At 41.2% G+C, this 27,717-nt stretch overlaps 1 protein-coding gene across 4 annotated transcripts in view; it reads left to right on the top strand.

Moving 5' to 3' along the window:
- LOC121661230 (amyloid beta precursor protein) overlaps positions 1 to 27,717 on the top strand; it is a 202,329-nt gene that overhangs the window by 77,199 nt on the left and 97,413 nt on the right. For all 4 annotated transcript variants that reach the window (XM_042021192.1, XM_042021191.1, XM_042021190.1 and 1 more), the window contains 2 exons: positions 18,013 to 18,125; positions 19,552 to 19,745. In XM_042021192.1, coding sequence (XP_041877126.1) covers positions 18,013 to 18,125; positions 19,552 to 19,745 — 307 coding nt within the window. The remainder of the gene's footprint in view (positions 1 to 18,012; positions 18,126 to 19,551; positions 19,746 to 27,717) is intronic.

Below are 27,717 nucleotides of genomic sequence, written 5' to 3'. Positions count from 1 at the left end.
TTTGGATTTAAACTTTATTCAGACATTTTGAAGTTTCTTACTGACCTTCAAGTTGAGAAGTAATATTAAGGTGTTTTAGTGTGTTCAGAATCACCTGGAAACTTTCTTAATGATCACTAAGGGAACTTAAAGGGGAATTTGTTCCAGTTAAATATGTCAAACTGAAGCTGATACAAAGTCCTTTAGTTTTAGTAGAACATAGAGTGTGCTTCAAAAAAGGACAACTTTAGTAGTAATCTTTCTTCTTAACCTTCTGAATTTCTGTTGTTGTTTTCTAGTGAAAAATTCTTTTGTATGTACCTAAAAACCACTGAATTGATAGGTAAGAGTTGTATCTTAAGAGTTAGTTCTGTAGCCAAGCGTAACTTGTACTTAACTCAGCCATTGAAAATGCTTCCCAGTTGTTCAGTTTGAAATACTGAAAGACAGCAAAAAACTGTATTAGGGATAATGAATGAGAATCATGATTATTGGAAGTTATTTACTTTATGCATTACGGTGTTTGATCTTTTATTCCCAGTGGCTTTGTCAGTGAGATCTTGATGTATAAAATATTTATATTTTTCTATTGGATCATTGCAACTAGAAAATTGAATCTTAACTACTTCATATCAAAGTTAATTTTGGTAACATAAAATATTGTTGGCTCTGTAGTAATATTAGCTTCTATTTCTTTTTCCAGAAGCTGCTCAGGTGAATACATAATCAGTGTCTTCTTCTTAGGAAGTCTGAGCCTCCATGCTTTGAAGGAGGCTGGTTTTTATTTTAGTTTTAACTCTTCCTAATTGAGTTGGTCTTATATGTGATATGTTTTTACTCCTTTTCATTATAGTTTAACCTAGGGTGTGATTTCTGAATATCTGTTATTTTGCCAAGTCACTGTCTTTTGCATGTGAATGTTCTTAATCTGTTAGACGATTACTGACTATTCATGATGAGCTCCTTTGACTACAGTTGTCAGGATCCACCCGACAGAGATTACAGACCCTTTGTGAAAAGGACTACTTTGTATGTTGATTAACACAGGAGCACCCTGCCCTATAATCACAGAATATCCTGAGTTGGAAGGGGCCCATCAGGATCATTGAGTTCAACTCCTGGCCCTGCACAAAACAACCCCAACAATCCCACCATGTGCCTGAGAGTATTGTCCAAACACTTGAGCTCTGTCAGCCTGGGTGCTATGACAACTCCCCTGGGGAGCCTATTCTAGTGCCCAACCCTCCTCTGGGTGAAAAACCTTTTCCCAATATCTAACCTAAACCTCCCCTGGCACAGCTTCCTATGACTGAAAAGGAAGCTTTTGAAATTTATTTTACAATTTATTGAAAATGCAAGCTCTCAGGCTCATCAATGATCCATGAAACATTTGGCTACCCAGAGTGGTTTTTTTCTAGTTCTCTTGGGTTTTATACTCTGAAATAATGGGTTGACTTTGAATATAGAAAACATAGCATGTGTAAATCACAATGAATGTTGTATTGTTAGTGTAGAAAACGGAAGTAATAAATCTTTCATGTTTCTTTTCCTTCTAAATCTTCATGTTTCAAGTTTTGGCAAAAAAAAAAGAGTCAAACTTCATTCTAGTTACAGGGTGAACTTTCCCTGCACATGACCTTGTGCTCCATTCTGTAAATAAGAAACAATTTGTATGTCACTTTGTTCTCAGTTAGTCTGGGAAACAAGGATTTTAGAACGAATATCTAATTGAGTCTTAATCTAACGTTTTTCTGTAGCCTACCCAGAGCCTTTTTACTGCTTCATTTGTTCTCCTTTATTAAGTAACAATGATACCCCAAGTTAATTTGACATGTCACAAAGGAGTAATACTGAATTGTCATGCACCTTTCTTTTTTGTGAAATTCTCTGAAATGATAGGCAGCTGTAGGATTTTATGTCAATTTTCACATATGTAAGTGCCCTCAACTTACAAAATGTCTCTTATGTCAAGCTGTTTCAAGAGTAATTTATATTCTACTAAGAATGGAAGGCGTTACTCCATTTAATTTTGTGTGAGCAATTACTTGTGTTATGTTATTGTTATCTGGTCTGTTAAAACAGACCCAGTTTACAGTGGGCTTTTGCATGTTATCATCAGAGCTAAAGCTCTGAAGTTAAATGTTCTCTAACATAGCATGCACTATATTGTGGCCAGCTGCTTTAATTAAGGACGTGTGAGAACTGGGAGGATGCCTTTCAGATCCTCTCAAGTGCTTTGAAGTGCCACCTCCTCCTGTTTGTCCCTCTCCCTTCTTCAGCAATATAGCTTGTAAAGAAGGTGTCTGATACTGCTCATTGGCCAAAAATCCCTTTGTTGTCAACTGCACGTTACAAGAGAAAGTTTGAACAGTGTCTTCATTGTGTTTTGGCCTGTGTGTGACACTAGGAGATGCGGAATAACTCATGCCCAAAGATTCCTCTTAGAAATTGGGGCTCGGTAGATGATACCTTATTGTGGCACTGATGCTTAGAAGTACCCTTTTTTTCCATCTGTCTCTCTGCCATAGAATTTCCCATTATTCTCTCAAGATTTCTGTTTATCACATGACAACTGTAGCTGAGGATGAAATGGGATAAAATAGCATATTTCGGGAAAACTTGAAAAAGAACTCATTGATGTGGCTTTTCATTTGGCAAAACATTTTTTTTTAAGTACTGCTAGAAGGAAAGTGTTTGTTTTGCTGAACTGGAACATCAACTTGTTTGACTCTTTTGTCTGATGTGGCAGGTTCAGATTTCTTTCTGAGCTAGAAGAGCTATGGTGCAATAAAATGCCTGAATACCTGTTTTGGCAGCTGTGGTCTGAAACTTCGGTTAGGCAGTATATTTTATAAAGACTTTTTAACCATGACAGTCCAAACAAACTTCTTATTTGCATAATTAAATCCTATGTACAGAATCACAGACTGGTTGAGCTTAGAAGAGACCACAGTGGATCCTCTGGTCCAACCTCCCTGCTCAAGCATAATCATCCCAGAGCACATTGTACAGGGTTGCATCCAGATGGTTCTGGAATATCTCTAGTGTGGGAGACTCCACACCTTCTCTGGGTGATCTGTTTCAGTGCCTAGTCACTGCACAGGAAAGAAGCTCTTCTTCATGTTCAGTTGGAATTCCCTGTGCATCAGGTTCTTCCTGTTGCCCCTTGTCGCATTGCTGGGCACCACCAAGCAAAGCCTGGTTCATGCTCTGACTCCTCCCTGCAGACACTGACAGACATTGAGGGCCCCTCTCAGTCATCTCTTCTCAAGGCTGAGCAGCCCCAGCTCCCTCAGCCTTTCCTCATAAGGAAGATGCTCCAGTCCCTTCATCATCTTTATCACCTTGATAGGTGAAGTTTTTCATGGTAGCAGTTTGACTTCAAAAGCAATCAAGGCTCTTGCTGTCCTGTGGCATCAGTCTTGGCATGAATATGTTACGAGTTTGTTGACAAGGTGCCCCTCTGCGTGACTATTAAGAGGACCATTGAGAGAGAAGTTCAGCTTCCTGGGCAATTAGGGCGGAGGTACTTGGGGGAAGAGGCAGCACCACCAATAGATGTTGCAGTGGAGCGCATTTTGTGTCTGTTTTCCACTTTTAGTTACTAACACTGCTAGAGGCTTATCTGCAGTGCTGCCTTGCTGCTGACGTCAGAGAAACTGCACAGCATAACGCCTATTTTCATCGGCTCTTTTGAAAGTTTTTGCTCCTGATTGTTACTAACCAGTTACTTAAACTCTCTGCTTCCCAGTTGTAGTGGTTTGGCCCAAAATACTCATTACTGTTTATCTTCTGTGAGATAAGAATTAGGAGAAACGCAAAGCAGGCCCCAAACTTGAAAGAATATAAAGAAGTTTATTAACAGACCTAAAAGAAGGGAAAAAAAAATTATACCACCTTCAGAACTCTCCTCCTCCCCCCACCTTCCTCCCTTCTCCCACTGACAATGTAAAAAGACAACCCTTAAGATGTTCAGTCTGTTTACCACTTCCATAATAACCTTGTTCCGTCCGTTTAGAAAGAGAAGTCTCTTCTTGCTCATGCTATGAAAACATTATCACAACGAGACAGCCGCCCACTTCCAAATATTGTTCAGTCCATTTAGGAAGAGGAGTCTCTCTGCTCACATGTGAGCCCCTTCCCCCGGCTTGCAGCTTTTCCCGCAACTGCTTTCGAGGGTCCACTCTGGAAGTTTTTGGGGTATAATTTTTAGGTTGAGCCATTCAGAAACAAAAACCAGAGGCCCTTCTCCTTCCCTGGGAGTATCTCTAGGAACTGAGGTTTTCTCCTTTCCCATTTGGAGCAAAAGTCCTCATCTGGTCCATCTCTAGGAACTGAGGTTTTCTCCTTTCCCGTTTGGAGCAAAAGTCCTCATCTGGTCCATCTCTCCCTGTCCAAACTTCTCATGAAATTACAGCTGCATCAGCATCTGCCTATCTCAGCACAGGTGCTTTTGCTTACGAGCTGAACATTCCACCCCCCATATCTTCCCATATCTTCATGGAATTACAACGGGATACTCTGATATATCATAGCTTCACAACAGAATTTCAGCTTTAAGCATCTCCTCTCTCTCTTCCCTCAGGTTTTCAGCTCTTCACAGCACTAAAAGGGTTAATCTCACCTCGGCCTTGCAGCTGTGTGGCTTATCGCTGTTGGTCACCTGACCTCTGCCGGACATTGGTGCCGATTTGCTGAAATCTTGGCCGCAGTGGGGGGGGGGGGGGGGGAAGGGGGGTTCCGAGCCGCTCTGACTGCCCACAGCCCTGCTGGGGAGAGTCATCCTGGAGCTGTGGCCCGGCCCGGCCTGGCCTGAACAGGGCCCGGGCCGGGCCCACTTGGCCCCGCTCGGGCCCTGCAGCCACCTGTCCCAGCGCCGAAAACGAGAGAGAGCTTGGGGGGGAGTTTGTCTATTCTTAAGCGTGGATCACAGAGGCGGTCACAACTCTAAGTGGCTTAGAGAATTGTCCATATTCAAACTGGCCAGCTGATAGGTTCTATCAGGTCCCAGAGGAAGCTGTAAGCACCCCTTAGCAAGGACATCCCTTCCAGGACTATGCTTGCTAACCTACGACACCAGTGTTGTGTATAACTGTCCAAATGGAATTTGGGTTCTCCTGAGCAGTGCCCACTTCAGCTAACTTAATGTTTTCTCTGTGTGGGAACTCATAAGATACATTTCAGCTCATATACACATTGTCAAACATATATATAGAAAATATGCAATGCACTGACTTTCATTTCTTTAATATCATTCTTGTGTTGTCTTACACATTTGGGATAGATGCTTTGCCATTAAATTTTTGACTAGGCACAGAAATCTGCAAAGGATTTAATTAGAAAAATAAGCTTTTATAGACCTTTTAGATATATTACAAAATATTTCACTCCGGTGGTTAATCTTGATTTATTCCGTCTTATTTGGTCATCCTTACTGTAGGCCTACAATATGATATATTTAGTGTTCTTGTAGAGTTTAATGTATTCCTTACTGTTGTTCACCTTACTCTAAAATCCATTTACTCTCTCAATTTTTGTTGTTGATGTGATACAAGATACTTGAATTATAAAAAAATCTCCACTCTGATACTGTGGATTAGACTAAGACACTATACAGTGTTTCTGAGCATAAAGTCCATGCAAATAGCAAATATTATTATATATCCCTCAGTATTTGCATGGAGCATACTGTTTATATTATTCCTTAAGGGCATTCAGTTCTCAATAGAACATGATTGTACATGTTAATCCTGACTTGGTTTCTGTCCATAATGACTCATTTACAATGAAGAGAAAAAAATGAAACAGGTTGGACTTAATCACTTGATAAAATATTAATATCTTCTACCAACTCTCAGTAACTACTGTTGTGTTCACTGAGTTAATTCTTACAATAAGAACTGGAGAGGAGCAATTTTGTTATAAAGAGGATTAGGTTTTTTGTAGGTAGTAATATTTATACTAAATATTTGTGTGGCATTGCACATTCACAGAGATTGCTGACTTTCACTGAATGCAGAAAGTATGTTACCCTGACTTCTGGATTATTGGGTGCACTTATGGGAGGGTTAGTGACAATACAGAGCTTTTGTTTCTTAGTTATTCAGAGCAGTTCAGCCCCATCATTAGTAACAGTTATAACTTTCACATCCAACCCTTGAATATAGGAGAGTTGGAATCCTGGTGAACAGAATCCTGTCTCCTTTCCTCTCTCAGCGTATTTAATGATAGAAGCCAGAAACTATTTGCATTGTGTTTATTTTAAAAACTATTTTTTAATATCTGGAGTGGGTCCAAAAAATTTGCATACCCAGTGAGGCAATCTAAGGTACTGTCTTCCTCATTAGGCAGCCTGTCTTCTCATTGATAGATTACACTAAACAAAACCAGTGCTGAAAAGAAGTCCCGAGGTGTGGTATTTTTACTTCCTTCCAGGCAGAGTATGGCCGTGAGTTCAGTAGAGCCAGGAGCCATTACCCATTGAGGTGCACAGCACAGTTTTTCACCCAACTAGGACTGCATCCATGAAAACCGTAACATTCCAACTTAGTTACAAAGATGTTGCAAGAGAGAGATGGTGTTGCATACGTTGTTAGAGTTAAGGTGGATGGTATCTACTGCTCTGTTCTTAACTCACCAATTTTGCTGTTTCATCCTAGAAGGCAAGTTAGGTTGATCAAGCACAATTTACTGTTGTTAGTCTGTTTTGGCTATTGCTAATCATCGTCATCTCCGTGTGCCCACAAATGGCTTTCAATAGGACTTGGTTCATGATTTTCCCAGAAACTGAAGTGAGGCAGTCTGGCCTGTAATTCCCCAAAGCATCTTTCTTGTAATGTGGTTGCAGCTTCTGCCTTTTTCCAGATATCAGGAAAAACTTCCTCAGACTCTGTGACCTTAAAATATGGAAATCAGTCAGGTTTTGCTTTAAACTTTGTATTTTAGTCTGGTTTATAAATCAGAGAACTTAAAACTTCTAACCATTTAAGGTGTTTTTTGGAAAACCAGTATATGGTAGCCATAGACAAGTTTCAAGAAGTTCTCTGTTGCTCTAATACTTAAAAACCTGGCTTACTAACCATTCAGAACTGTCCTTAACATGAAGAAATGCCAGTGTTTATCAGTTGTCTGTTGCTAATAATTAGTATTTTATTTCCAAAAAGTGTTGCTGGCTGAATGCAGACTGTGACATTGTATTCAGTCTGTGTGGCTGCTGCTTGAGTTACATGTATAAATAGGCTCTTCTCTTTCTCCCAAGCTGTCCTATCCTGGCTGCCTCGTGGCTGAGCTGCCAGACCACACTGCCATCCTTCCTATGAGATGGATAAAGGCTTTGCTTTGTATAGAACAAAATCACATTTTGTCAGGTAATTGTTAATTTGATTGCTTGTAAACTTTGCAAAGCCTCAAAGCAGTTTCTTGTTTTCCCATGTCACTGGTAATATGGCATAGTGCTTCTTGCACAAGTAGTAACAATTTCAGTGAAAGTTTGGTCAGGACTCAGCAGTGTTACAGGATGTGATTGCTTAGGGTGTTAAAAATTCAACAGAGTATTTCTGCAAAGTTGATCTTCAGCTGCTGCTTATGGAGTTATTTATTTCAAATGTTGCTTATGGAGTTAGTTGTTCACTCATGATAGCCTTTGCACAAGATTGTATTGCAGAAACATTTACTGCTCGAACTGGCTTTCATACTGATTTCTGTTCTTGTCAGAAGAGAGAGAAGGAGAGGAGCAACTGGATTAAATTACTACTGAAGTAAAAGGAATTAAAATTTTTATTTAAAAATGTGCCATATGAAGGTGTTTAGGAAGGAGGAGCAGGGGACCAGAACTGAAATCTTGCTGAAGTAAACATGTCCTTGTTTAACATGTGTTATATTCCTCACTGAAATGTTAGCATTTGATGGTCAAACCTTAAATGTCTGTAGTGTTTTCATTGTTTCCACCTATCTATGGTCATTACTCCCTCTAGACATCAGTGACTAGCAGGCCCTTCTCTAGCCTTAATCCTAATACCAGATGCTTTATTCCAATTACCAATAATTGCCCATGAGAAATATCTCATCATATAATAATGCAAAGCACAGCATGATTACTGGTCCCAGTTGTACTGCATCATTCCTAAGCATTTTATCTTTATGCCATCTTTCCATTTGACTGGTGTCTTTAGCAAGTCACTGGTATGAATATATAGGGTATTAAAGAATTCATTAATACAAATTGCTTCTCACTGGATGTTGTTGCCATTTCAGAGCCTGTTTTACAAGTACATCTTGTTTAATGAAGTGCATTAAGTGTCCCTTCGGCCAGAGGGATGGCACAAAATTTTAAACTGCTTGGAGATTTGCATTTGCAGGTCTTGCTGCAAAACGTGCCTGCTGCCTGCTGTGAGGGGGGGAGCAGGAATATTGACAGCTGGTGTGCAGCTCCTTGTGCAGCTCGGCAGTAACAGACCATGATGTTAACAGCTGGAGTGTTAAAATTGGTGCATTTGCTAGCATTTATGAAGCCTAATATGTTTCGAAGTTCAGACACGTTACAGCTTATGAAAACCTGAAGGCAGCTGGGGGAGAAAAAATACTCACAAATTTATGATTCCTGAAGGTTTGGAATGTATCTGCTCTTTAGAAATACCACTAAATTTTATTTGGGGTTTATATTTAAATATAAGGAAGGGCACTAAAATGGGTCCTGCAGTATCAGTCATCTTTATCAAATCATGGTATACAGTTTTGTTAATAATTTCTGTAAAAGTTCTTAGAAATGTTTTTATTTTTTAAAAGCTGCTGTCTTTGTTCTGTCTTACCATTTTTGGAAACCAACTTCATTAAACACTCACTAAGTACGGAGAAGAGTGCCTTGAATAACCCAATTCCTTTCCTACTGTAGAGTTAGGATGTGTGAATGGGCTCTTCTGTTTGCCCCTGAGTCATGCAGTGCTCTGCTATTTTTTGTCCTGCCTGACAGAGCTGTACAGGAGCTCATCAGCCATGAAAAAATGTGTAATTGGAAGAGAACTTAAGTACATGAGTACAGGGAATAAAGGGAATCTCAGAAAAGTCAGAAGACTACAATATAGGGGGAAATTAATATTTTGAGATACAAATGAAAAAAATCAAAGTGTACTTTGTATGAAAGAAGAGCCTGAAAATGATGAGGAGAATGTTTCTGCAAAATAATTCACACCACTTGAGGCTTTTTCTTAGTGTCTGTGATTTTTTTTAATTAACAGTATCTCAACGCTACACTGATGATGCTGGCATAAAGACTGTTTCAGTGGTGTACCGATGTCATTTTTCTGTCCCGAGGATGAAGTAGGTCCTTTCTTGAGGTAATAGCTGCTCCTTTACTAAGAATACATGCAGCATCTGTATATATGACATTCCTGTTTTCTCCTCTTGAGCCTTCCTGGGTTGGTGAGTCCAGATAGTGTTTCTGACCTCTGGTGCAGGGGTACTTGGGCAATGTTCCTCTTTAGAAGAAAGCCTGTCTTTCAGCCAGTTTTTGTGTGCATGTTGGTATACTTTGTTTTACCTGGCTGACTCAGCAGGTACTGACTTTGAGGTCCTGGGACATGCTTGAGGATGGCTTTTGTTAGCTAAGCACTATGAAGAGAAGTAGATGTGGAGAACAAAAGGCCTTTGGTGGATTTATGCACTGGATGTCAGAGAATTCCTCTGCTTTAAAGCACTGTCACAAAAAGAGGGATAAGACTAGAAGAATCTTACCTTGCTAAAAGGAGCATACCCAAATATCTGGAGTGTTCTGTACTATTCTGGATATAGGAAGTCCTCAACATGTGATGTGGGGTTCAGAAGTCTTTTGGGTCTTTACCCTTTTGTTTCCTATTTCTTGCACTCTTGCACCCTACACGTCACCCTAAGTACTTGACAGGGATGTGTGCACTTCATTGTGGAAGAAAAAGAGTTCTACCTGTTTTGGAGGAGGAGAAATATTTATGAACATCTCAGTTTTGTTTTTCGTGACAATTTTCAGGGAGGTCATGGAGGTCAAGATACTCTTACCTCTTGTCCCTTGCACTTCCTTTCCAGGCTGAGGTGGTCAGTGCTTTGAGGAACATTTCTGGGCTCCTTTTACTGCGCCTTGCTGTACAAAGGTATACAGGGACAGGATGTTTTGCAAACAGAGTAACAGTGGTGTGTAACGGCAGGGATATAACTGCATCTGTTAGGCAGCGCTGTGTAAGCACATGGTTTGTTTGGAGTAAAAGTGTTGTTATCTTTGAAGGTACCACTGTCCTATATTCCTCATGGATTTTTTTTTTTTCCCTACTGGGTTGTGGCCAGAATTCTGCCCAGGGTTCTTGACAAAATCTTAGTAAATCTTCACAAAATGGTCTCATTAAGCCTTTCATATTTCAGATCTGTTCGTAAGAGTTTTCTGGCACTGTTCTTTTTTCAGGCTTATTCCTTTATGTGAGTTTTACTGACTTTTCTGTAGATCAAACAATTCCTAGTAGTTTTTTTTGTTACTCTGTCCTCCCATTTGAGGAGCCCAGTAATTCCTTCTGTTATTCTTTATGCAGGATCAAGCAGTCTTTTCTAACTTACCTTGGCTTTCAGCACCTTTCAACTTCTTATGGTTGGCTCTTTTTATAGCTCTGCAGTAGACCTAATTTAGCCAGTCATGCTGCTGTCAGTTTAGAGTCTCAAAAACCAACCTCCCTACTTGAAAAAACACCAGAACTCTCCACCAATTACTCTGCAGCAAGCACCCACTCATGGCATCCTTCACTTTATAATCTTTTTTACCACTGTAAGCAGCTGTGCTTCAGTCACCAGTGTGTTCAGCAGCTCTCCAGAGCAGCTGAGCATGTTCTCTTACAGATTTGTCAGACAGAGCTACTACCATGATGGAGTGGAAAGGAAAAACTGGATCTAAAGACTCTGCTGGGGCTGTAGAGAAGAGAAGGGAAAAAGCAATAAGCAGTTAAGAACAGTGTGGGAGGAGAAGAAAGGTTTTTACTTGGGCAGAATCACAAAAGAGCTCTGTGACTGAGACAGGATGGAGTCAGGCCATCCAGACTTCATTATTCCTGCTGTTTTCTAACTCAAGAATTCCAATAAATCAGGCAGGATTTTGTAATTGTGAGGGAAGGGCCTGTGTCTGCAACAAATACTCTCTCATTTGTGGGAGAAGCTTTGCAGATATAACCTGTGCACTGAGGAATTGGAAGGGAGAGCAGCTTGGCTGAGAAATTTGTTATCTTCCCAAGGCGAATTTTGCAGCCTGCTTTTGGGCCTGTTTCTTGGTAAACTGTGTTTGAGAGGCGAACTCTTGGTTTGTGGTGTAAGGCAAGAAAGTTTGCTAGTGTGAGTGGTGGGTGCCTAGAGGAAGAAAACTGAAGGGAAAATCCCTCAGGGAGCCTATTTTGAGGTGATCTTTACTGTTGGTCACACTGATAACTTCTGGGATGGGTGTTTTTTGACTTTGTAGGCCTTTTAGGAAGGTGGGACAGGAACAGGAATCCCTGTGGCATGGTGCTAGGGTAGTGGGTTTTAGCACAGCTCTTTCATGTTGCATTACTGAGCAAGAGAGGGACAGAAAAGGCATCTTACTGAACTCACAGCAAAATGTTTCTGTGAAGACTGGGGAGACAAGTAAAAAGCAGGAGAGAAGTAAATGAACTTAAAGCTGCAATAAACTGTTGACGTGCTGTGGACTTTCAAAGAATGTTTATTTGTTTTGTTTATAAAGATGCAAGTGTGTGATGATGTGCGTTTGAATCTTCTTTCATGTAAACAGATGTATCTGTTAATGCATCAAATCTGATCTTGTGTTCTATCTGGGAAGTAAGACAATTGTATCAGAAAATTCAGTCAGGCAAAACAATAGCAAAGTGAGTAGAAATTGCATTTACGTCTGTGATGGAAAAGCTACAGAGGAAGAAGGAAGAAGGTTTGAGAAATAACCTTTTTTAATGTATGGTGTCCTATGAAAATGAAGACATAATAAGGACCATGAATTAATTATATGTATATTTCTTTGTATATAGTTAATTGCTTTAGTCCAGGCAAATGTACTTTGATGAATTGTACCTAAAGGATTTTAGCCCTTTGACTCCAGAGTTCTGAGTGAGGTATTATTTGGGCTTGCCAAAATAGATCATGTGATGTATCAAGGCTGGAGCTCCTTGTGGTGCATGTGTGGATATTTAGATGTCAATGAGTCCATTTCAGAGGGGTTTCCCTTCACCTCGATCTCATGTCCCAAGCATGTTGCATGTTGTGTGCCATTGCAGTGTTTGTGGAAAGTACCTTAATTGCCGTGATTACTTAACACCATTGTAAGAGCGTCAAGATGCTAAAGTATAGTACAACTAGAATTATCAGTCAGTTCTTAATCTAATAGGAGGGCTTTGCTCATCCCAAATAATTGTCTTTTGTAGCCTAGAACAGTGAAGGTGTTTTACTTGAGAGTTATTGTATCAGAGTGTATTTTTTGCTATGCCTGCTAAGGAGCAGAACTACCCACGCGTGGGGGTACCCCCCCCCATAGTTATGGAAAATATTTTCTTGGTACTTCAAGGATGAAGGGTAAATATTTAGATCAGCATTGGTTTTGGCCAAGCCTCTGGAAGACAGCAGAATTGCAGCTATTCCCACTTCATGCACCAGAGGTGGATGCTCAGGTCATGCTGGCACTTCTGCTCCTACCCTTCAAATTCAGGTCTGCATTGCTGTCTGTCTGCAATGCTGTGGGTCTCTAACTGAAATTCATGTTACAGGCTACAGATAAAATGAGGGAGTAGGGACAGTTTTGCTACAGAGCTGTTTTTGGAAGCAGTGTTATGGGCAGGAGTTAAGCCTCTTCTCATCAGAAAAATATAGATGTTTCAGGCTGCTGGGGCACAGACACATTTTATCAGCACCACCTTGCCTTCATGTTGGCTGAAGGATGGGTTTTAGGGAGAGGCCTTTCGCTGCCTGTAGAAACTGTAGAAAAACTACCTGTGAATGTCCGCCATGTAGATGCCCATATCCCCAAGAGAAGGGCTAATGAGGAACACCAAAACAATAAACAGGTAGATCAGGCTGCAAAGATAGAGGTGTCACAGATAGACTTAGATTGGAAACACAAGGGAGAGTTGTTCTTAGCTCAATGGGCCCATGATGCCTCAGGCCATCAGGGCAGAGATGCCACCTATAAGTGGGCACGAGACCGAGGGGTGGATCTAACCATGGACAGTATCTCCCAGGTTATCCATGATTGTGAGACATGCGCTGCGATCAAGCAGGCCAAGCGGGTGAAACCCCTATGGTATGGTGGGCAATGGTCCAAGTACAAGTATGGGGAGGCCTGGCAGGTTGATTACATCACACTGCCTCAAACCCGCCAAGGCAAGCGCTATGGGCTCACAATGGTAGAAGCCACCACTGGATGGCTGGAGACCTCCCCTGTGCCTCACACTACAGCCTGTAACACCATCTTGGGTCTTGAAAAGCAAGTCCTTTGGAGGCATGGTACCCCTGAAAGAATTGAGTCTGATAATAGGACTCATTTCAAGAACAGCCTTATAAACACCTGGGCTAGTGAACATGGCATAGAGTGGGTGTACCACATCCCTTACCATGCACCAGCTGCAGGCAAAGTGGAATGGTGCACTGGGTTGTTGAAAACCACCTTGAAGGCACTGGGTGGGGGAACTTTCAAAAATTGGGAACAGTATCTAGCAAAGGTCGCCTGGTTAGTTAACACCTGCGGTTCCACCAATAGAGCTGGTCCAGCCCAATCTGAATCCCTGCATACAGTAGACAGAGATAGGGTCCTAGTAGTGCATGTCAGAGGTCTGTTAGGAAAGGCTGTTTGGGTTAATTCTGCCTTGAGTACAGACAAACCCATCTTTGGGGTTGTTTTTGCACAGGGACCAGATTGCACATGGTGGGTAATGCAGAAAGATGGAACAACACATTGTGTACCGCAGGGAGATTTGGGTAAAAGCCATCTGTAATGTGGAATGCCTATATACCACTGCTTGTTGAGTGTCACTGTCACTGTTTGTACATAGCTATATATTACCGCGGGCCTGGACCCTTGGGTGTATCACTGTGTCCCGCAGCCATAGGGAGGAGGAGGAGGAGAGAAGATCCAGCAGGCAGGAATTGTGCAGCAAGATTGATTGATTTAATTATTTTACAAACTCTTTTATAGACTTTTTTCTTCATAGTCTAATTGGACAAAGGATCAGCCACCCCTTGGGGGTGATTGTCTAGAATCCTAAAACATCCATTGTCAAAATATTTTTCTACTATACCATAAACAAGATTTTTCAAGGTTGCAGGTGGCTTGGTTGTTTACATTCCTTGCTACCTCTTCTGTGAGAGAGAAAAGTCTCTCACGGACTTAGAAAATAACAAGAAAATCCTTGCTAGCAGCATTTTTGTATCTACAGCTGTATATATATATGTGTGTATTAATGTGTGTGTGTAGAGTTAGAATATCTTAGTGTGGACATTGAGCCAATGCTATGGGATAAGGGGTGGAATGTCTTGGGGTGGCTTTATGATGTGTATCCCCTATCACCTACTCTATGCCCAGACATGAATCCTGTGCCTTTTCTGTAGCTTTAAGGCAGACCTTTAAGGGGGGGGGAGGAAGCCAGTGGAATTCCTTTGACGCTGTGTTCAAAAACACAGATAGCTTGCCGGCTTCTCCTGCCCGGCTGCTCCGCTTCTGCAGCAGGAAGGAGAATTACATTCCTTTTGCTTTCTAGCGAGCTTTTTGTTTGTTAGCTAAAGCAAGTTTTTCCTGGGACTTTGGCTTCTTCTTTTTCTCTTCTGGAACTATTCAGAACACCAGAACATCAGAACTTCACTGGGAGGCCTTTCCACCGAGGCCCAGAGTGGCCCATGCTGAGCTCCAGCTCCAGAGAGGAGAAAGCCACACCCACAAAGGACTCTGAAGTCTACCCAGATTCTCTCCACAGTGAGAGGTTTTATTATTTAGCATTATACCTTTTTTTCCTGTGCCTGCGTGCACTCTGCTTGTTAAAATAAATAGTTTTTTTTCCTTTTTCACTTGAAAAAAAATTCCTAAACAAACCAACAGCAGAAAAAAACTCAATAATTATTTGTCCCAGTTTGAGACAAATTCAGAGGAACGTCTGAAATGAACGTCTCTGATAGAAGGCAGGTTACAGCCGTCCCTCCCCCACCAGTTTCAGGAAAAAATTCCTTGGAGGAAAGTGAAATGAGAATTTGAGTTACTGTGATGCTGCTGTTGCCTTATTTTCAAGCAATATGATTCTATAAAGCAGTGCACATTTTCTGTGTGCTGGCCAAATCTAACACTGTATCTTCACTGACATCTGAACATCTACTATTTCTGTAGTGTATTGTTATGAGTTGGTTGATATAATTAGATGCTCAAAAATTGATATGCTTTATTTTAAATTAATTACATACTCATGCATACTTTTAATGACACTGCAGCCCAAGCTGCATTACCCAAAACTTTGGACATATAGTTTTTCATCTTCCATTTGGTGGCTGTAGCTCAGTGGTACATCCGATTGTGTTACTTTTCACAGAACCATAGAGTGGGTCAGATTAGAATGGACCACAGTGGGCCATCTGGTTCAAACTCCCTGCCCAAGCAGGGTCGTCCCAGAGCACATGGCACAGGATTGCATCCAGGTGGTTCTGGAATATCTCTAGTGAGGGAGATGTCACACCCTTTCCGGTGAGCTGTTCCAGTGCTCAGTCACTGCCCAGGAAAGAAGCTCTTCCTCATGTTCGGGTGGAACTTCCTGTGCATCCCTTTCTTCCCATTGCCTCTCGTGCCATTTCTGGGTACCACCGAGCAGAGCCTGGTTCATGCTCTGACTCCTTCCTGCAGCCATTCACAGATACTGATGAAGTCCCTTCTCAGTTATCTCTTCTCAAGGCTGAGCAACCCCAGCACCCTCAGCTTTTCCTCATAAGGAAGAGGCTCCAGTCCCTTCATCATCTCTGTAACCTCCACTGGACCCACTTCAGGAGCTCCATGTCTGTCTCGTCCTGTGGAGCCCAAAGCTGGACACAGCACTCCAGATGTGCCTCACTGGGGCTGAATAGAGGGGCAGGATCACCTCCTTCCACTTGCTGGCAATGCTCTTCCCAATGCACCCCAGGATCCCATTGGCCTCCTTGGCCACAAGGACACTGCTGGCTCAGGGACAGCTTGTTTTCCACCAGGACCCCCAAGTCCTTCTCTGCAGAGCTACTCTTCAGCAGGTGATGAAGGTGATGCTCCCAAGCCTGTGATGGTGCCCAGGGTTATTCCTCCCCAGGTGCAGGACACTTCAGTTCTGCATGAAGTGATCATACTCTTGAGTCTTCAGCAAAGTTCCTGTGTGCTTGCTCAGTGCTCAGGCACTTGACTAAATTAAAGCATTAACCATTGCCAATTTCTTACGGCCTGAGAAAGTTCAGGTATGTGTCAGGCTGGTCCCCAAAAAGGGGGATTTGCAAATTTATGCGAATTTCACTTCAGGATTTCTGTGTCACACTACTGGGAACTGAGACTTCATTAAATGAAAGTGCAAATTTTGTATTTTAGGTTACCAGAAAGCGTACTTACTTACTATTTTTGCAAGAGAATTTTGGACACCCCTAGAAAACATTTCTGTTAATTTGCAGACATTAGAGGGTGCTAGGGAAGGATAAAAATATCAATTTTTTTTTTCCTAACTGAGTTAAGGAAACTAGTTACTAGTTCCTAGTTGACTAATTGATTTTAAGGGCTTCAGATCAAAGACACTGAAATACAGCAAGGAATTTAGTGCGAAATACACATCTTGGTGATTAGCAAAGATATATTTGTTGAATTCTGCCTTTTTCCATGCATTTGGTGTTGGTTAATTTTAAAACTGACTTTTTAATTGTAGGCCTTAAGGGCCACTTCATCAGCTCCCTGAGATGACTCTCTACTCAACAATAAACTTGTAGTCATCTCATTTTGATCAATTAACCTGTTACTACATCCTAGTAGCCATTGGACCACCTTGATTCTTTCATTTAACACAGACTGTAGTATTTTGAAGGCTACAGACAAGTGGGCTTCAGAGAACTGATTTATGCCAGCTGAGTCATGTGCTTTCACAATCCAGTGTCTGTTCAGTATATACACTTCTCTAAAGTACTCTGTAATTTTTCCTTTAAAAAATATCTTTGAGAGGGTTTGAGGTTATTTAGTTGCAATGCCAGAATTGTACAGAATTAAAGTGATTTTAGTCTAATAAATCATGTTACTTAGCAGCTGAGTTTCTTCTTACTTGTCAGTACTGGTGCTGTGAGCACTCTTTATTTCATAAGCATGTAAATTTTTGTTTTTCTGTTGAAGATGGAACAATCTCTTGGGTCATTTATGTCCTTGGGAGAAAAAGGCTCTTCACCCACTTTGATCTGACCAGATATTCTGGTGATCATTAATCATCTTGTTCCCTGGCTGATGAGGTCTACTTGCTTATTAACCTTCTGGGCTAACCTGAGTTCATCGGGCTGCTGACATAAGGATGCAATGAAGAGGCTGCATCAACAAAAATAACTAAGTTGACTGTGTTGCTGTTAGCGCTGTATCAGTGGAAATACTCTCAAATGCTTTGAAACAAGGTGTTGGTATAGTTTGTTTTATATAGTACAGAAAAGTACTTCAGAACACTTCTACTACCTCTCCCTACTACTATGAAAATGAAAAATGTAGTTGTCCCTCCCTGCCCCCATAGTCCCCTTCCTGGAACTAGATCTGCCAACTCCTGACTTGTTGCACCACACATGTCTGCAATGGGTCCTGCATGTTTTATTATGCTGAAATTTTCATAAACAAATGCATCTAAGATCAAAGACAGGAGCTCCTTTCCAATGGCAAGTTGGAAGAAGGTCATAATTGAAGCACCATCTAGAAACTATTCCATTCTCTGCAAACCTGCCACTCATTCACAAAAGCTGCTAGTAGTAGCTAGAGGTTTAACAGAATGAGGTATTGGAAGCAAAATTAATATTTCTTGGGTGTTTTTTTCTTTTCCCTTCCAGTGGGCGAGTTTGTGAGTGATGCTCTTCTGGTGCCAGACAAGTGCAAGTTCCTTCACCAAGAAAGGATGGATGTGTGTGAAACTCACCTGCACTGGCACACTGTTGCTAAAGAGGTACATTTATCTGTCTTAAAATTGCCGCCTTCCTTCTTTCAAGCTATGTTACTCTTCTGAGGATGACTTTAAATATACCAGCAACGTGGAACACAAAAAACAATACTTTCAAATGTTTGAGTGAATGGCATTTTGGGTTTTTTAATAAGGTAGGAAAGAGGAGTCAGAGCATATTAGAGTCTATGACTGAGTACTTACCACTGTCCTTTGAATATCGACCCTCTTTCATGTTTTCCTCACATTCACTCACAAACTCACTGTGTTTTCCGCTTCCTCCAGTTTCCTGTGTTAGCACTGGAACTAAATGCTTAGGATTTGCCTTGAATCATTATCCTGGTAAATATTATCCATTATTTATCGCGGATATTGGTATGCCAGGTGCCCACAGAGATCAAACAGGCCTCAGGGAGTGCACTATGTGAAATCCAGCAGAAAACGGTAGGAAAGCTGATCAAACTAGAACTAGCCAAAGGCATTTTGCAGTCAGGCACAAAGATTTTATAATATAACAGTGCTTTACTGAAAATAGAAATAAACTTAATTGCTAATGTGTTTTGGACTTTTTTTCCTTATGTGGAGAGGTTTTAGGCATAAAAACTGAGATGAGTTGCCAAGATTTCTGACTAATGGTTTTTTTGGGACCTCTTAGTTTGTACATTATTCCACCTTCTGGAGATGTAATTTGAAATGTGATCAGCAGCTTTTCGAATTTGCAGTTCTTGCTTGAATTATACTTAAATGAAACATTTAAGGCACCAACCTTCACACAGGGAAATTCTAGTTCATTTTGACTACTTGCAAACTTGAAATGGCAATAGCCAAGAAGAACATCATCACTGTGCACCACTAAAGTATTTTCATTTTTTCAGCTGTCAAGCATCACTATATCTTTAAGGTATAATTATGCATGACTGATTGTTTTCCAAACAAGGATAGGAGGTACTGTATTGGCAGATTTATAAGACAAGACACAGTGTGTTTCCAGTGTAAGAGGTATTTCAAATGTTGATCTACCTTGTGGTGAAGTCTTCAGTAGCATTAATGCATCAGGATTGGGATTAATACATCAAATAATTATTCTGTCATCAAGTTTTCTGTTTATGAGGCAGAGCCTGTGAGGATTTTAGACAGGAAGATACGGAGTTACCATGTGTATAGGAGGAGACAAGTCTTTTGTTCTGGGAAAGACTGATAGGAGAGCTTGTTGCTTACAGTGGACATAGGTAGGGAGCTGCTTACAGTCAAGTAGTGAATGCAAGTGTGACCTTTCTAAATCGTGTTTCAAGTTTCAGAGATCATGCAGTTGGCCAGCTTTGACTTCCTAAGGTAGTATGTAACCCCTTCATATTTTCTCAAGGTCTGTGAAATTTTTTAGTCTTCCTCCATGCCAATATTGTTGCTGCTTTTTTTTTCCTCTTTTCTGCAGTCCTGTAGTGAGAAGAGCATGAATCTGCACGACTATGGCATGCTGCTGCCCTGTGGAATCGACAAGTTTCGTGGTGTGGAGTTTGTCTGCTGCCCATTAGCAGAGGAAAGCGACAATCTTGATTCAGCTGATGCTGAAGATGATGATTCAGATGTCTGGTGGGGAGGTGCAGATGCAGACTATGCAGATGGAAGGTACAGTGACTTTGTACCCTTCAACTTGTTATTAAGATGTCAAAAATCTGTCTAAAAGACCGTGGCATAGTCTTTGCACCTTATACATGAACTTGCAGTTACAGTGGCTGAAAGCATCAGTGTTCTACTCCTTTTTTTTTTTTTAGCTTTTTACAGAAAAGTTTTTTATTAAAATAGTTAGTACACTTTTTAGTGCCTTTAATTTCTTCAGTGAGAAGTATTGCCATATTTATAATAAAAATGCTTAAATTCATGTATTTTGACAAATAAATGATAAATAGTGTACTCCTAAGATGGTTCATGTGCAGTCTGGTGTACTGCAGCAGATATCAGCCAACATAACTGATGGAGGTTTTGAAATGCCTTCATTCATAGTAACAGCCATTAGCTATGTGCTGTTATTGCCATAAGAATATTTTTCTGCTGACAATTAGTTTCTAAACATGATCTAAACGAAAATGTGTTTTAATATCTAACCTTTCACAGAGTTGTTAATATGCTGCTGTTGAGAAGGAACATGGAGGTTTCCTTTGCAAAGCAGTGATGGATGGGTAGATACCATCCCTGTCCTTACCCTTCCCATCTCCTGTGCACGTAGGCTAATTTTGAGCCGGATACGGGTCATAACTGTGTTGTTACACTCAGTGGTAACTGAGTGGTCTAATGGTCTGGTGCTGTTCAAGCTTTTTCATATCACTCTCCTGAGCCTGTCAGACAGCAGTTTTAAAAGCAGCAGAGTACTGTGTCATGTCCTTGCAACTGGATGCCAACAACTCGCAAAGATGGCTTTCTTCATAAACTAAGATCAATGTTCAAACTCTTTGTGCTTCCCAGGCTTTCATCACTTCATACTGTGCTAATGCAGTGTTTTTACTTCTTTTCTTGTACAAAGAATGCACAAAATCTAAAACTTGGGGCCGACTGCAAGTGGCTTCAAGGAGTACCCAGAAAATAAGTGGGGACCAAATTATGTGAATAATGCAGAAAGCTAACAGGTCTGAACTGTGTTATGTTTGGACTTGTTAATAATCTAGATGGAAACAATTTGAAGAACAGTGCAGAGATGAAGGATAGAGACTGAATTGCTGTAATTTGGTGCAATGAGATGGCATTAAGACCTAGAATAATTAGAAACTGTATCATGGTGGGCAACTAAATCTTTCCTGACAAAGCATTGGTAAGTGTTGCAAGGAAGACATTATTCCTTTGTGAATAATGGAATAAGTTTAAAATAAATATTTCCCCATGGTAATTTCCAGTTTTTTGTCATGAACAGGAGTGAATGGTCAGACTGATGCAAAAGCCTGCATCAAAGAACTTTGCATACTCCTTATTGATACCTTTGGATTGACTTCTGATTTGTAGTTCTAACATCTCTTAGTGTTACTATTTATAACCCTTTCAGTAGGATTTGTGAAGCTGCCTTTGGACTGTTGCTGTGTCGTTTCTGTATATTTAATTTAGATTTTGATTGGATGTTTAAATGTTCTCTCATTCTAAGAAATGAGTGCTGACCTTATTCTAACGAAATGTTTGGTTTTTTCATTCTATATCTATATCTCTATCCATGCAAGATAGATCTATCCATCTATCTTCTATATCTATTACATGGCTTTTATAGGTAACATATTTATTGTATATATACTTACATGTAGCACATGTCTTATAAGATCAAAGATTCCAAAATAATTTTACTTACAGATACTCACTTCATTTCTGGGTTTTTTGTGTTTGTCACTGAACATTTCATTTACTATTGTAGCCCATTTTCTTCCTCATAAGGCAGTTTAATATCTGAAGAGATGAGTTCAAGAATAACTTCATAAATTTTGTATCCTCTAAGAATGGGAGCTGTAATTGCATTTCAATCCATTTCTGAAATTCCAAGCAAGTACTGATTTATTTTTTTACCCTCCCCTCTCACAAAAATGCTTGCAAAAGGAAAATGAAAGATCCTTCTATGGGGCACTTGTACTTCACCTGCAGATGAAGAGCCAAGCAATTGGTAGTTCTTTTAGACTGACTCACTCGTATTTTTTGCTACCTCTTTAGCTTCCCAACTACATTTAAACTATGTATATTGGAGCCAGAAATACTCTTGAACTTCAGTTATATATATATAACTATATCTATATTTTTTGTATATATTTTTTAAAAAAATTCTTACACAGCAGTAGGTGGTAATTCAAATTTTGTGTGTATATATATTTATTCATATCTGAGCATATGTCTGTGTGGCTATCGATACATATATGCCTCAGTCCTAAACTGATTGTGAGGGAGAAAGGAAATGTAAGATTTGCTAATGCTAAATTGCCAATATTCTCTGCTATTAAAGCACCTCTGAAGTGCTTACTCAAGTCTACATTTTTCACCTTACATGGTTACCCAAGTCGAAGAGAAGGTGACATGTTTGAGGTGGAGGTGATGAGCTGAAAAGCAGATGATTCTATTTTGTTTCTCAAAACTATGGCAGAGCAGAATCCAGCAAATGTGGGTGACCTATTTTGAGGTAACTTTATATCTTAAGCTATCAGATATAAATTTTAAAATATTTGCATTTATGGTTCTGAATGTGTAGAGGAAAGCACGTTGCAGCCATTCAGTTAATAAATGCCCTTTTTCAGACTGTTGTGTTTTCACCCCCAACAGTTTTCCCCGAGGCACTGTATTTTATTTTTTTGCTTTGTCAAGGGTGTTTTCTTCCCTGCAGGATGGAGAAAAGCTCAGCAGTATGTTATAGCCACACTATTAGAGGGCATGTGGAGGCAGCTTGGGCTGCGTTGCCTCATAGTTGGATGTCTTTCCTACCCAATATCTGACCACCACCTGGGTATGGATGTAAAAGGATGTGACTTGCTTGTGGTGTGGCTTGTTGGCAGTACTTGAAAGGTGGGTGGGTGTATTTTGGTGACTGGTGATATATATACCCATTTATTTATGAGGCCAAGAGGGAGGATCCACATGTGCTTCTGAAATTGTCTTGTCGTGCTCATCCTGAAATAGCCTGTAACTCTGACAAAGAGGTCACAAGCCTTTCTCAGCAGAGGAGATCTTTGTTGTTATCTGCACCTTTAATTAAAATTTACCTTGAAGTCTGCCTGAGGGACAGTCAGATGTAGGTGCTGACTTTCAGTATAACTGCAGCCCTCTCCCTGCATAGCTACAGCTCAATCGAGTGACCTGCAAGCTCTGGCTGCCCTTGCGACTCAGCACAGCCTGGTGGCCGTCTTGCCTGTGTGTGGGAACTTGCTGGAAGCTTTGGTGTCCTTGATGTCCAAAGTTGAATATCTTTAGGAGTGATGGCCAAGCTGGAAACTTCCAGGTTTCCTCTGTCTACATCTGTCTCATATCCACCTCTCCTTATCTTCCTGTCAATGTATGTCAGACCTCCCAGGCTTTCCTTCCCACAAGGAAAGCAGTCTGCTGTCATTTTCCTGCTTTCATGGCCAGGACACTGAAGCACTGTAAGTCTCAATATTGAGAGTTATATGGAAAGCTTTTCCTTTAAGTCCCATAGCTCAGGAGCAGATGGTGCCTTAATTTCATCCAAGTCTTTCTAGACCATTTAAATATATTTTCAGTGTCCAAAATAGGATTTCATTTCTCATTGTTTTCCCGTCAGCAGGTTAGGCCAAATTAATTTTCTCTGTTTGGTAAAAAAAAGGTATAAAACGCTGATGTAATGATGGGATAGCATTGTAAATACCGCACTGTGGCGACTAGTGTATTTTATAATGGTTTGGTTTACAGTTTGTGAGAAACTTCTGCCAAGCAAAGTTTTATGGTTTGTTTATACTTTCCATTAGCGTAGTTAATACAGTAGGCTTTTTACTACAATAAATAATCCAAAAGAGCAGAGTCTATTTTGTGCTGATAATTAGGCATCTATGAAGTAAAACTAAAACAAATTTGTGCTATAAAGCATGATAATCATGTTCTCTGATTTTGCAACCCTGTACCAGACTGAGCTTAAGGATGAGTATGCTGAAAAAAAATAGCTGAAATGATGTATCTTTTTGACTCAATGAAGAACTTGAGTTTTTTTGTCAGTAGTATCTGGAAAAAATTATTTTTTTCCTAATTGCTTTCTTGAACTATAATCCAAGAAATCCTGAAAGGCATTTAAAGCTGGTCAGTTTTTGTAGTGGTGGAAGCAGCATTGTATATGTACCTGTTATGCTGATGTAGTGGTTTGGTCCAAAATACTCATTACTGTTTACCTTCTGTGATATAAGAATTTGGAGAAACGCAAATCAGGCACCAAAGCTGAAAGAATATAAAGAAGTTTAATAACAGACCTAAAAGAGGAAAAAAAAAATCATACCACACGTTCAGAACTCTTCTCCTGCCCCCACCTTCCTCCCTTCTCCCACTGACAATGTAAAAAGACAACCCTTGAGATGTTTACCACTTCCATAATAACCTTGTTCCGTCCATTTAGGAAGAGAAGTCTCTCTTGCCCATGCTATGAACGCATTATCACAACGAGACAGCCGCCCATTTCCAAATAACTTTGTTCAGTCCATTTAGGAAGAGGAGTCTCTCTGCTCGCATGTGAGTCCCTTCCCCCGACTTGCAGCTTTTCCCACAACTGCTTTCAAGGGTCCACTCCTGAAGTTTTCTGGGGTACAATTCTAAGGTTGAGCTGTTCAGAAACAAAAGTTCTCTTCACCCAATTCTGGGAGCATTTCATCTCTAAGAACAGAGGCCCTTCTCCTTCCCTGGGAGCAAAGGGTCTTCCTCATCTTCATCTTCAGGACTATCTCTGGGAGCATCTCTAGGAACTGAGGTTTTCTCCTTTCCCATTTGGAGCAAAAGTCCTCATCGCTTCCATCTCTCCCTGTTCAAACTTCATCTCATGAAGTTACGGCTGCGTCAGCATCTGCCTATGTCAGCGCAGGTGCTGAGATCACAAGTACGAGTTGAACGCTCCACCCCCCATATCTTCATGAAATTACAGTGGGATACTCTGATATAGCGTAGCTTTACAACAGAATTTCAGCTTTAAGCATCTCCTCTTTCTCTTCCCTGAGGTTTTCAGCTCTTCATAGCACTAAAAGGGTTAATCTCACCTAGGCCTTGCAGCTGGAATGTGGCTTATCCCAGTGGAGGGGGGGGTGGGGGGGAGCCGAGCTGCTCCGGCTGCCCACAGCAGGGCTGTGGGGGAGGTTCCACGGGTGGAAAAGGGCCCATTGGCTCCAGGATGGCTGTGGCCCAGCCCGGTCTGGCCCAAGCAGGGCCTGGGCCGGGCCTGCTGGCCCCGTGCACAGCCACCTGTCCCAGCACCGGAAATGAGACAGAGAGGCTCTGCCTCGGAGTTTCCTATTCTTAAGTGTGGATCACAGAGGCGGTCACAACTTTGGGTGGCTTAAAGAATTCTCCATATTCAAACTGGCCAGCTGATAGGTTCTGTCAGGTCACAGAGGAAGCTGTAAGCACCCCTTTGCAAGAACATCACTTCCGGGACTATGCTTGCTAACCCATGACAGCTGAACAGCTTCCAGGTGACACCCTGTACTTCCATGGGGAAGAGGAGTCACAGGGCCCAGCAGAATTGCTTTGTTTAATAATTTGTTATAAAATCCGCACTTAATGTGGAGGAAGTGTATATTTAATTTCTTTTGCTTTCTAGCTCTTCTTACATCTTTATCTATGACTTTAATGGTACAAAAGTAGCAACACACGTTACTGAGTGTCTTCCCTTCAGAAACGTCTGCAAGTTAACCTCAGCATCAAATTAGTTACTATCTAAATTCCCCAGAGAGCTGCCATTAAATCACACTGTCACAAGGTGTTGTTAAATTCATCGCAGTTGTACAGTGCCCTGACCTGTTATAACAACATACAGACTCCTGTCCCACTGCTGTCTTGCAGAAGGTAGGCAGACAGGCAGTTGGGATATCTGCCTGTGGCACAAGTTTATGAAAAATGCTTAAGAGTGACACATAAGCAAGTAAATTCAATAATATAAAAGAGTTAGCATAAGAATTTCAAAGGTCAAATATATGGGGTTTAGTCATTTCACTTCACACTTGAGGAAAATTCCCTTTCCTTTTTTAAGAGTTACTTTGACTAGCTCCTTTTGTTTAGGTTTCTGCATGCCAAAGCAGTGGGAAATGTATTGCAGGCAGGAGTCAGGAAGATGTTTATGTTTTAATTGCAAATACAGTTGAAAGCAAGTAAATGCTACAAGCTCCATGGTGTTCTCTGTGCTCATGGTGTTCATTGGCAAGGACTGTCCAAAACATGAAATCCTCTTGCACTGTTTCGCTCCCCATTACAGCTCCCCATGTTCTTCAAACCCTTCTTTTTCCCCTGCTCATCTCTCCATCTACCCACAGAAAAATTATTTGGAAATACAGCAGGAAAAGAGAGCCTTTAGGGGGGAATTGTTTGACCCAAGTGTATTTTTACTATCTGACCTGGGAGATAAATAAAATGCTCTAATCTTCTGTATCTATTGCTTTGATGGATACTCCATTTGCTTTGGCATTTGCTGGAGGAAGCAAACGTGGTTCAGTCATGGAGGAAAAAAAGCATAAACTAGGAAGAATCAGATGGTGGAGGGAGGAGGCCATCTCGGATACCTGGAGTAAAGCTGTGCTGTTGCTGTGTGAGCGCTGGGGTGTTACAGTCCCCCTGCAGTGGGAAGGGCTGCATGGCTGAGGAACTGGCTGGATAATGGAGGGTTGTGAAGGAAGAAATCATGGGGGAGGACCAGATCTTTCAGAGATGATTACTACTTAAATCCTTCACTTTCTGCATGTTTCCTCATGCTTGTATCTGGTATGCAGTGACATGGTGTATCTTGATGATTCTTCTCTCTGTCCTCCTTCTTTCCCATTGTTCTTAATGTTGTCTTGTGACACTGAGTCAAAAATCTGAGCCTTAATTGGAAGTCCAGCTCTGAGTCCAAAAGACTTCCCTGCAAAATGTAGGATCACAGAATGATAAAAATTGGAAGAGACCTTAGAGATCATCTAGTCCAACTGTAAACATCATAACCAACAGCACCATAATAATCACCCCTAAACCAAACCTTCAAGTGCCACATCCAGATGTCTCTTGATCAGTTCCAGGGATGGTGACTCCACCACCTCCCTGGACAACTTATTCCACCACTCCCTCAGTGAATTTTTTCTTTTTCTGATATCTAATCTAAAGCTCCCATGGTGGAACTTACGGTTGTTTCGTCTCATCCTTTCACTTGACACATGGCAGAAGAGACCCATCCCTACTTCATTACACCCTCTTTTCAGGGAGTTGTAGAGAGTGAAGGTCCCACCGAGCCTCCTTTCCTCCAGGCTGAGCCCCCCCCCAGCTCCGATGTCTTAGGATCATTTTATGATGATTAGTCTATTCCCTTATCATCAGCTCTATGCCCAAAGAATGGTTGCTGTAGCTTTAAGGTGGGTCCAGGACAGGGGGGTTGGAGCCTTGGGGCTCTTGCGCAGGCTTTTTCAAAGCCTCACTCCCCAGGCGTCCATGGTGCCTTGAGGACTGTGTTCTCTTTTTTTGCTTAGCTAGCTTGGTTTTTTAGGCAAGAAGGTTTTGGGTTTGTTTTCCTTTCCCTGGTTTTGGAGAGGCTGCGGCAGCAATCATTCGGTGGCTGTTTTTTCCAAGTGAATTGGACAGTTTGGTTTTGGTCCAAGATCAGAGAGAAAAATTGACGGAAGAAGAATCAGCTGGGACCACTGGGAAGGCAAGGGGCCGCTCTATTTTGGCCCCAGACCGCAGAAAAGCTATGTCAGCAAGAGAAAGGCCACCAAATCCACCAGCTTCATCTGCTATGAAGAGGGGACTAACATCAGAGATTAACCAGCTTCCTATCTGTTTGCCCAAGCTGCTTCATGAACCTTTTGTTTGTTTGTTTTTTTCCCTTGAGACAGGAGCTGGTGCCATTTTTTTCTCCCCACGACATTGCCAGATGTTGTGGTTTTATTTTTTCTTTCCCTGGCATTTTGGGCTT

The sequence above is a fragment of the Corvus kubaryi genome, unplaced genomic scaffold (assembly GCF_017639235.1).
Source record: "Corvus kubaryi isolate FWS band 111438036 unplaced genomic scaffold, C.kubaryi_AGA036_p1.0 37127, whole genome shotgun sequence".
In the NCBI taxonomy this organism is placed as follows: domain Eukaryota; kingdom Metazoa; phylum Chordata; class Aves; order Passeriformes; family Corvidae; genus Corvus; species Corvus kubaryi.
This window is presented reverse-complemented; position numbering and strand designations above follow the sequence as displayed.